At 57.4% G+C, this 10348-nt stretch overlaps 4 protein-coding genes across 4 annotated transcripts; 2 read left to right on the top strand and 2 right to left on the bottom strand.

Moving 5' to 3' along the window:
* Positions 1–1430: 1430 nt before the first annotated feature.
* SPRG_15131 (hypothetical protein) lies at positions 1431–2802 on the bottom strand (the record flags this gene model as incomplete). Its single annotated transcript, XM_012354504.1, has 4 exons — positions 1431–1529; positions 1582–2040; positions 2100–2254; positions 2304–2802. 4 exons carry the CDS (start codon positions 2800–2802, stop codon positions 1431–1433), a joined length of 1212 nt encoding a protein of 403 aa, XP_012209894.1.
* A 1189-nt stretch (positions 2803–3991) lies between these two features.
* On the bottom strand, positions 3992–5276 carry SPRG_15130 (hypothetical protein; the record flags this gene model as incomplete). Its single annotated transcript, XM_012354503.1, has 4 exons — positions 3992–4241; positions 4288–4475; positions 4532–4864; positions 4917–5276. 4 exons carry the CDS (start codon positions 5274–5276, stop codon positions 3992–3994), a joined length of 1131 nt encoding a protein of 376 aa, XP_012209893.1.
* Positions 5277–8393: 3117 nt separating this feature from the next.
* On the top strand, positions 8394–9017 carry SPRG_15129 (hypothetical protein; the record flags this gene model as incomplete). The annotated part of the gene is made up of 2 exons (XM_012354502.1): positions 8394–8923; positions 8975–9017. 2 exons carry the CDS (start codon positions 8394–8396, stop codon positions 9015–9017), a joined length of 573 nt encoding a protein of 190 aa, XP_012209892.1.
* Positions 9018–9827: 810 nt separating this feature from the next.
* SPRG_15128 (hypothetical protein) lies at positions 9828–10273 on the top strand (the record flags this gene model as incomplete). The annotated part of the gene is made up of 2 exons (XM_012354501.1): positions 9828–10210; positions 10240–10273. 2 exons carry the CDS (start codon positions 9828–9830, stop codon positions 10271–10273), a joined length of 417 nt encoding a protein of 138 aa, XP_012209891.1.
* Positions 10274–10348: the final 75 nt, after the last annotated feature.

Below are 10348 nucleotides of genomic sequence, written 5' to 3'. Positions count from 1 at the left end.
TTGATGTTGAGCGTCTCGCTGAGGTAGCTGAACATGCTGCAAAGTCAAGACTGTGCCCCAGACGCTCGGTATTTTCGCCGACCAATCACCGCGCGACGTTTGGAAACTGGTTTAAACGCGTTTTCGCGGCCTTGAACGCGTTAAACGTCCGTTGACGTGGCACGCTCTGCGCGCAGTACGAAGGCCATAAATACACTTGGCAGTCCCAACCACACATCCCACAACCGCCCATCGAAGGCGAGTGCTCGAGACACACAGATCGACAGTCTGTCCCAAATGGAAACATACGACTTTCGTATGGATTGTGACATTGAGTTGTTGGACCGCCGAAGCGCCTACAACCCTCGACGTCGCCGTCCCTCGACGATATACCGTCGCTTTGCTTCACTGTCAAATCCAGACGCACATTAGGACCTAGCGCAGAAGCGCGTCGTCGTGGGCCTCGTCCACAGTCGCAAGTCTACTGAGGGAACGATAGAAGAGGTCAATGAGCCTCTTCGCTGTCGCGTCGGCAGTCACTGCCCAGATACACCAACAGCTCGCTCATAGTACCCACGCTTATCATTGTTACTTTCCATGTTACTATCTACCGAGCAGCCAGCTCAAGACAGCGCGGATGCTAGCGAGCACGAATAGAACGCACAATACGTTGAGAGATATCAAGATAAGTCTTATGGACTATGTAAATTTGTCGAACGGTCCATTGCCAAGCGCGCTGCCACGTTCCTAGTATTCAGGAGAGTCGGGTAGGCATGGATTATAACGGCGCGAGGCGGTCGCGCATGCTGGCCAGGACACTTTCGGGTATGGCGAGCATGGGTGATGTGGCGCTACCGACCCATTCGTATGTCTCCAAAAGTCGACGCTCGGCCCATTGGCGAGAGAACGGGCAGGTTTAAACCGTACGGCAGCGTGATAAACGCGGTCGTGCGGTTGAGTTCTTGTCGGCGGCGGCGCCAGCGTCGGCAGACGAGGATTGCAGCCACCAAGAGCAGCGCGAGAAGAGCAGCGATCGTCGAGGCAACGAGCACGTTCGACTCGGAGGATCCATCCGCCTCGAGCGACGTACTTGCTCGCAACACTGGCAGGGGACCGGCGCTGCTTGAGGTGTCGTCGGCTTGCGTTGGCTTCATCCAATACCACACCAACTGCAAAAGCTCTTTTGTACAACGAGTCAGTGGAGTGGTTTTTCCCTCGCTGTAAAAGGCAGTCAAGAACGATTAGGTGGCGTTTACCTCCAGGTAGAGCAATGCATTGTGAGATAAAAGACAAGTCATATCTCTCAAGAACTACAGAGAGGGGGCGTGCGGTGGGATCGCTGGCCCTTGAAAGGACCACCGAGCGCGACACCTTCTCGGTCACGAGCTCACAATACGAGTTTTGCATCAACGTTTAAACTCGTGTCTTTTAGTGACATACAATGGATAGGCTTAGAACCCCTCAATGTCGGGCAGCGCCAGGGTTGGTCTTTTCTGCGGCGGCAAGGGCGCTGGTCGTACAGCACGCGGCTGTGGTGCATCGTCCGCGGGCTACAAGCGGCGCATCAGACATCCTATGCAGATCGATGATGCAAGGGCCCACCAGTGGCGGGGCACGGCGGGGAGCTGGTGGACTCGGAGACGCCTTGTGTGCCTTGGACGTCGACATTGGATGACTCGTCGTCGAGCCACTGGTACGACTACTGTGGTGGTGAGGCGGAGAAGCGTGGCTTGTACTGCTCGCGTCTGTCGGCTTCTTCTTGTGCTTCTTGGCCTTGACCTTGCGTGCCACCCGGGGCTGCACCTCGTCTCTTGGCTTGCGCGTTGCCTCCTTGGCCTCGTCCATGCGCATTTGCGAAATGCGCGCGTACAGCTTCGGGTCCATCGGGACGAGCTCGTCGTCCTCGTCGCTGTCATTCGACGGCGTCACGGAATGCATCACCTTGGCCTGCGGATCGACCTCAAACTGGAGCTTCATGGGTGCCACGTAGCCAATAGGCACGTCGACTTCGTATGGGTCGACCTTGGGTCCGAGCAACGACGGCTCGAGCAGCAAGCTCTCCTAGCCACCGCACTCTGTCAAAATCACACAGACAGGGATCATCCATGTGCTGTGGGTACCGGCGCAGCTCCCTCCTCGTCGCTCTCGATTTCAAGGTCGGCCACGAGGTCCCGCTTCGTCGTCTGCTTGGCCTTGCGTTCAAACAAGGCGTCTTGTACGCTGGGTGGCTTCTTCGGCGTCTCAAGCTCTTGACGACGCGACGACGTGCGCGAGGCTACAGGTACGCGACGCTTTCTCCTAGCTACGACGGGCTAACCACGTACGGGGTGGCGGGAGCGTCGTCGCGTGCACTGGCGTGGCCGTTATGGCTGTCGACTCGCGGAACGACGCTGGCATTGGCGCGTCGTTGGGCGTGGGCGCGTCATCTTGGGACGAGGACGACAAGACAGGCGTGACGCCGGGCCCGACCAGCGCGTACAGTCCATCCTCGGCGAACGGGATCGCATGCATCCAGCTCCGCTTGGCCTCGCTGGATCCCGCCGAGCAGTGGAAGAGCTTGCTCTGCACCGTCTCGATGACAAACGCGTGCGGATACGTATGCAGATTGCCTTTGCCTGTCCACTCGCCTATGCACTTGACCACGTGCGACGACACAAAGCTGTCGGCGCTGCCATCGCGCTCGGCCTTGGTCTTGTACGAGCGCAGGAGCACCTTGAGCTTGGACGTATTGCTGTCGTCCAGAAGGAGCATGCAGTAGCGCCGGCGCATCATGGGTAGCGTCGCGCAGCGCTTCCGGAGGTCGCCCTCGGCCAGTACCTTCATCCTTGCTTTTGCAATGAATCTGGCCCGATTACGCATGCTCATATGCGGGTTTTTCTAACCGACACACGGAAATGGTGTGGATGCATACACCATTTACGTTGTTGCGGCATTGTCGGCAATACTGTGACACGGAAATGGTGTCGTAAAGCACGTGCCCGAGTTGACTTGAAGGCCAACACGGCGCCAGCTCGTCGCCCGTAGTAGTAGGTGTGCGAGGAAGACCGCCTTGAACCTTGGGTGGCACTGACGGGAGCACGTACCAAGCGACGAAATCGGTTGTTGCCTCTCATTGGTTGCCTCTTGGTGGACCCAAGCCACGGTGACGCCGCATCGTCATTGTAGGATGGTGCCGTGGAGACTGCTCACTAGAGTAGACAGCAGCCAGATTTCTCTCTCATGATAGAGGCCCAAATCAAATGTTTGTCTGTGTTTCGGCGACGCATGCCGCGTCGTCGTCGTATGCACGCAGCGCGGAACAGCTTTTCCAGTGCAGCGCTGCCGCTCCACCGCGCTTGTGGGCAGCGCGCGCAGGCCATCGCCAACAGATCCGGAAAGGTCGTCGTACTTTCAACCTCTCCGTGCAGCGTGACGGGCGAGATCGGTGCGCATACGTGCCGTCCTCTTCCGTCGCATCGCGGTGCTTGGCGTGCGTACCTACCCCTCGATCCAACGGCAACTGTAAAAACCATCAAATAAGAGCTTCTCCACCCGTCCGCGCTATCTCTATCTGGCTCTTTAAAATTTCAAAATTTACCGGGGAAACGCCCCACCGGTCCCTGTAAATCGCCCCGTATCTGTATAATTTTTTACAGGGAGGAGCAAAAATTGGCCGAGGTCCCTGCAAATTGGAGCGCGATGCGGGGCTCGCGGCCACTCTGGCTTTTTACCCTGTAAAACTCTAAATTACTTGCTGTTTGTATACTATTCAAAAAATAAATACAAAATCGAATTTCTAGACGAAGTTCGTAGTTATCGACGTCATACATTTCGCGACTCCCTGCATCTTTTTACAGGGCGACCGGTGGGGCATTTTGTTTTTAGCGCGCTGTATCCGGCGATACAGGGAGAAATCACACTGTAAAAAAAGCCAGAGCCAGATAGAGATAGCGCGGACGGGTGGAGATGCTCTAAATGCTACAAACACCAAAAATCGTAAAAAATACCAAACACATAGTAAAAGACAATATTGTCATGCGAGCGTGGTCGCAATGTAACTATCGAGGTCGCGCTCAAACATGCCGGTCGTGCGCGTGTACATGCGCGAGACGTGGTACTTAAAGCGCGCGAGCTCAATGTTTTCGTCGGCGCCGGTCGGCTTGTACCCAATCAACGCGAATTCGTCGTCGCGGGAGACATACCCACGCGCGTTAAAGTAGTGCGACGAGACGGCGAGCACGCGGAGCTTGGTCTGGAACGCGTTGACACGGTCCAGCACATACCTACCCCACATTTGTAGAATCGAGATATAACCAGATCGAGACGTACCAGAACATCATGTAGCGCGACTGCGGACTTGCGTGAAGCGTGGCGTCGTCGGTAATGTTTTGGCCCACAATGATGGTGCGTTCTGGCAAGTGAAACTCGCGCCAGATAAAGTTCATGTACTCGACTGGCCGCTCGAGCGACCCGCGTAGCGTTCGCTGGTACCGCGTGTGGCCGATTTCCTGCACGATCTAGACAACGAAATCTGGTACGTCGAGGAGGCTATCACATGTGCGTTGCGACGTACGTCTTTTTCCAGCGCGATCGAGTCGGGACTTCGCCACTGCGTGCCCTTCATTGTCTGGTCCAGTCGGTACCGCATCACGTCCAGGACCAGGTCGTGCGGGTGGTGAAGGACGAGCTGGTCCCGCCAGACGTACTCGAACGTCTCGTTCTCGAGCTCCTTCATATCAAAGTCGAGGATCGGGACGTTGGAGGACGGAAATCCATATTGAAGCATCATGCTGTCGGTGTTGTGCATGCGAGCCCGCGTGATCCAGTCAATGCCGAGCTTGCGTGAGGTCGGGTCGGCCCACAGCGTCGTGAGCTGCCACGAGACGGCGTTGGCACCCACGGGTTTCTACATACCAGATCTGATCGTTCCAGTCATGTAGCAACTCTGGTTTTCGCACCGCGAGGACCGTGCCAATCCAGTCCTGCATCGTGCAAATGAGCTGCGCCCGCAGGCCGCGAAGCCGCTTGAGCTGCTTGTTGGTCATGCGCACGTCGGCGAGGTCGGTCTCGAGGGCTTTGGCGACATCGACCCAGCCAAGGACGCGCGGCTGCCTCTTGGCCGATGCGAGCCGCGCCTCGAGCTCGGCGGCAGTCGCGGCGAGCTGCTTGATCTCCGAGACCGCGCGCTCGCGGTAGCCCTTTTGCTTGAGGCGGCAGTAGCGAAGGTACTTGGCGTGCTCTTCGGGACTCTTGGAGTCGCGCGCCTGCACAATCCAGCCGCGCGGGAGGCTCCGGAGGTCCTCGGCTGTGCCCGGCATCGCCAAACCGAATGTGACATCTATCCGGATGCCTCAGTCATCGATCAGACGCACAGCTGTAGGATGTGCAACGGACCAGACGGCTGTTCGTGTCACATGTGGTGTGAAATGCAATGTGGAAAACCACACATCTGGACGTGGACAATTCGCATCGATCGTCCTTGTCGTCGGTACGCCCCCTCGTGCCCTTGCCGTCGATGACCGACTCGCAACCGCTATCAGCAGCTAGCTACCAACGACGTCGCCTGAGCGGCGGCCACCGACGACGACGACTCTACGACGACGACGTCCTTGCTGGAAGCACCACGCGATCGCAAAAGTGTTGCACACTTCTCGTGGGAAATGGTGAAAAATCACTACGGTACCACCGCAGCTCGAACCCATGGCCAATTGACGCGAGCGGAAAAACAAGCGGTCGAGCTAAACAGTCGGATGCTAGTATCGCTACTCTCTCATCACACAAAGCGCAAAGTTCAAGGGCGAGAAGTCCAGTGCTTTTCGTAGGTCGAACACACCTCGACGAGAGAACGCAACGGAACGCTGCGATCGTTCAGATTGTGGGTGCTGCAGTTGCTCTGGGTGTGCCAACGCATCGGGGCGATCGGCGCGTAACAGCGTGACGAATCCTCATCCATCAAACCAACGGCTACGGTACTTCGCCGCATCGCCACCACACATTGCCTCCAACACAGCATTCCACTGCTAGTACAAGATGCTCCTGCACATCTCTGCCCATGCTCGCAAGACGACATCGCACCGATCCAAGCGGCGACGAGCAATCTCCTGCTTGCACTGTACTCGCCGAGAACGACGCGAAGAAGCAAACGAGAGCAGTAAACTGGGTTCCTTTTGCGTGGCGTCAGTAATAGCAGCAGCCGTCGGTGTGACTGGTTCCGCATCGTCGTCGTGGTGCGTACTGCTGTGCACGTCCACTCTGGTCATGCGCGCTTCAATCGCCTGCCGACGTTGTAATGCCCTAGCTCTGGAATACCGACTGTTCGTAGTAGTACAGTCAACGAGATGACGCTGGCTCGGAAGAAGCATCTTTGGGTGCAGAGACGGCGCCCTTTCCTGCCGCAACGCTCTGTAGCGTGCGCAACGCACCGTGCGGTAGTAGTATTGCGCGATCGATGATGTCATTCCTAAAAAAGTCGCGTCATCGAGCGCGCAGCTGCCCCATTAATGTACCCCTCGGACATCGTCGGGCTCCTCAATGCTCTCAACGATGTTGTTATGAGCCCATTTTTCGAGAGCTGCTATGAGCAAGGTCTCTTGGTTGCTAGCGACGGCCGCACACTGGTGTTGACGCGAATACAAACCGAAGAGATGTCCATCGTGGGACGCGCCCGCCACGATCGAGCGGTTTTCCAATGTCCCTGGATCTGTGTTCGTGGTCGATGAGCTGCCAGTACACCACTGTGCAAGCAGTCTAGACTCGTAGGTGGCATTTCGCAGTGTCAGCAATCGACGAGCAACTACAAGGCACCGCTCGGCAATCTGCTCTAAGGCTCCGATATGGCGGCAATGCGACCACCCACCATGGAACGGCCAACGACGCTAAATGAAACAGGGTTGCACGGGCGCCGTTTTCAGTCTTCCTGTAGTTGTTTCCGAGGACTAGCAAGGCAGCGGCATCCTTGGCAGCCACTGCCGTGTGCGTCTTGGCCACTTTGCAAATGACGTCTTTAGTAGAAGCACGCTCCATGCAGCGATGTACGACTTCAGCAGCCTAGGCGCTTCCTCGTGATTTTAATGACATATTGTATAGCGAGTGGATTGAAATCGTGGGTAATATTACATGTTGTCATTCCAATGTGTTTTTGAAATGATATGATATGGATTGAAATCTTTATACCGACTAAAGACTCCACCGACTACGACTAACGTACTATGTGTGCTGAACGTCGGCGGCCAAAAGCTCTTGAACGTGCTGGAGTTCATCGGCCGGCAATACAGCGTGCCATCCGTCGTCGGGATGCGCATACGAGGTACAGTCGTCGGGTGCGAGCTTGGACAAATGATTCGTGGCTTGGTTAAACTCGCAAGGGTGGCGTTCCCATGTGCACGTAAAACACGCCGCGATCTCCCGCGCCTGGACATGCAGCTTCTGCAAGCGAACCTCTTGGACCCGGAAGATGCCCTTCATCTGCTGCATCAGCAGCATGCTGCCGCCGCAGCCCGTGAGATGCGTCACTGCCAGTCGCTGAGCTAACTGGAGCGCCGAGATCAGACCGTCGTACTCGGCCTCGTTGGTCGTTGTCGCGGTACCGAGGTAGTTGGCCTGGTACACCACGCTCTGGGGCGGCTCGGGCAAAAGAACGAGCGAGCCACTGCCACCGCAATCCGGGTCTTTCTGAGCAGCTCCATCGAAGTACGCGACCCCTCAAGTGAGGTCGCGTGGTGCACCGGGTCGAGGGCAGCGTGTTCGCATCCCAATGTATTTTTTAAAGTGGCAAAAAAGGCAACGCATCTCGGAAGATCTGCATGCGCTGATGCTGCTACGAGCACGTTGAGAAGGCGCGTCGTCCGAGTGATAGCAGATTTAACGATTCGAAACGTTGGCGACCAGTCCGTGGCTGCGAAGAGTGGCCGCTGTCATTGTAGCGCTGCAACGCGACCACAAGAGCCATTGGGAGCGTCTTCAACGGTGGGTCTTTCGTGTGTAGTAGAAGCTCTACTACATATGTCTCGTGTCACTGATATCCCTGCTATTCCCTCTACGATGTTGCCTTCGCGCCATCCTTTCACTACATCCATAGTGTTGTGCTTTAAACACAATAGCATTTTCTTGACGCGCTTGATCCACCAGTGGGCTAACGTTAAGCGTATACTGTGCTCTAGGTACATCCTCCTTCGTGGCTCTGATCGAAAGGATGCTTGAGCCTCTGGCCATGCTAGGCCGAGTGCGAAACCCCTATCAGACGCATCTTCCGCGCATCTCGCCACTGCCAGCCGTTGGATCGCAAGCGCTGGGCCCGGATTGGGTCGTATTTTGGATTCGCGCGGTATGATTGGCGCAAATCCTTCTCCCAATGGCGCGTGATTGGTGCATTGGCATGATTTGCGGATTGTAGTGTGCAGTGCAACGCGGCAGAGAGCAGCAGTTGGCAATCTCCCATGCGGCGGCGCGACGGCAGCAACACGTTCGTCGGCCTCGAGACGTTCATCACGACGGGCGCTCAGGTCCGGTACGCGTGCCCCAAGTCCCACTGGCTGCGCAAGGCGCCGACGTGCAGCGGCTGCGACCAGCGCTTCCACCTCTTCCGGTGGCGCCACAACTGCCGCGTCTGCGGCGACATGATCTGCGGCGAGTGCAGCTGGACCGTGTACCTCGTCAACGCAAAGTCCAACGTCGGCCGCGCCTGCTACGCCTGCTCGCGCGCCTCGTCTGTCGTCGAGGCGCCGCGCAAGAGCAGCAAGGTCGCCATGCCGATCGTGAAGCGCCCAACGTGCCCCAGCTTCCTCGACTCGCTACGCGCGACCGAGTGGATGGACAGCGAGAGACCACTGGGCAGCTACCGCGGCAAGTCGAGCGCGTGCACCATGTGCAAGAAGAGCTTTGTCGGCGGCGACGCCGTCGTGTCGCTGCCGTGCCATGACGTGTTTCACAAGCACTGCATCGGCGCACACTTGGCGCTCCATGACCAGTGCCCCACATGCGCCCACGCGCTCCCGCGGGACATGGCCTACATACGCAGCTTCTTTACGTTCAAAGCGCCGTACGTGCCACTGCCGCCATGAACCTGGCACACGAGCGAGTCCATGTCGTCCTCCGCTTGTCGAGTGTATTTAATCCCCGTCGAAACAACCTTGATCCTGTGTTGCAAGTGCATGCACAAGGCTAGTTCACGCCCATCGAGCTCACGACTGCGGCCAGACACGCCGACCCATCGACCTCGATGGAGATGATGGCGTGGCTTGCAGATCTTTTGCGGATCTTGTGGATCTTTTATGCACAAACAGATCTGCCTCCCACTACCCAAAGCTTCCTCGCGACATAGAGTCGACCATAGCGTGTGAGAGGTCCTGCGTGGAGGGACCAGCGTAAAATTAAACGACGAAGTCTCGTGGTCCCTGCCTGCGTGACTACGTGCTGGTGAAAGCACCGTTCCAACGCGAACAAGGATTGCTGCTCGTACTCGAGAGCATGAATTTTGGCTACACCCCAAGTTGCTGCGTGTGTGGATGTATTGACGTTTGCTGGCCCCACCGCACTCGCTAGTTCTCTCTCACTCTCACTCTCTCTCACTCTCTCTCATACACAATCGCGCCGAACATCGCATTTCGCTACTCTCCGGTACTAGAGAGTCCATAAACGACACGCTCGGTGTTGTGGTTGTGGTTGTTCTTATTGTCAGCGTTCCAACGACTTGATTGTTACCAAGATTGGAACGCGCATTCTTTTGCTTTCGTTCGCTTGGCGGAAATTCTCAGGTGCCAATTGAACCTTCATCAGGTTCCTGTGTCTCGCCTCTAGCGTCGCTACAGTTAAACGCACAAAGTACACTCCATGCACCACACGGTTGCAGTAGCCATTCTTCGACAGCAGGCATGGCGCGCCACCGGCGCACGCTTGTCGACGACAACTACCTCGTCTCGGACGTCCGTGTCCAGCTCGCGTGCCCAAAGGAGGCGTGGGTCCCGGATGCTGCCCGGCAGCGCTGCATCCACTGCAGCCGGCCCTTTTCCCTCTTTCGACGCCGCCACCATTGCCGCGTCTGCGGCGACGTCCTCTGCGGCGCGTGCAGCTGGACCGTCTACCTCGTCAACACGGCCTCGAACGTCGGCCGCGCGTGTTTTGGCTGCTCGCGCGCGCATCGCGTCTCCGAAACGACGATCGCCAGTCGCAGCGGCGACGACGTTGGGCGACCGACGTGCCCTAACTTTGTCGACGCGCTCCCCGTCACGTCGTTCGACGGCGACCACATGCAGGCGTGCGCCAGGTGCAATGGGCCATTCGAAGAGGGCATGCAGTGGACGCAGCTGCCGTGCGGTGACGCCTTCCACGCCCATTGCCTCCGCCCATGGCTCGCCGCCCACGACGCGTGCCCGCGCTGCCACGACGCGCTGCC

Source organism: Saprolegnia parasitica (genome assembly GCF_000151545.1).
Source record: "Saprolegnia parasitica CBS 223.65 unplaced genomic scaffold supercont2.165, whole genome shotgun sequence".
Taxonomy (NCBI): Eukaryota; Oomycota; class Saprolegniomycetes; order Saprolegniales; family Saprolegniaceae; genus Saprolegnia; species Saprolegnia parasitica.
Note: the sequence above shows the minus strand (reverse complement) of the source record. Positions and strands in the feature narration are given on the sequence as shown.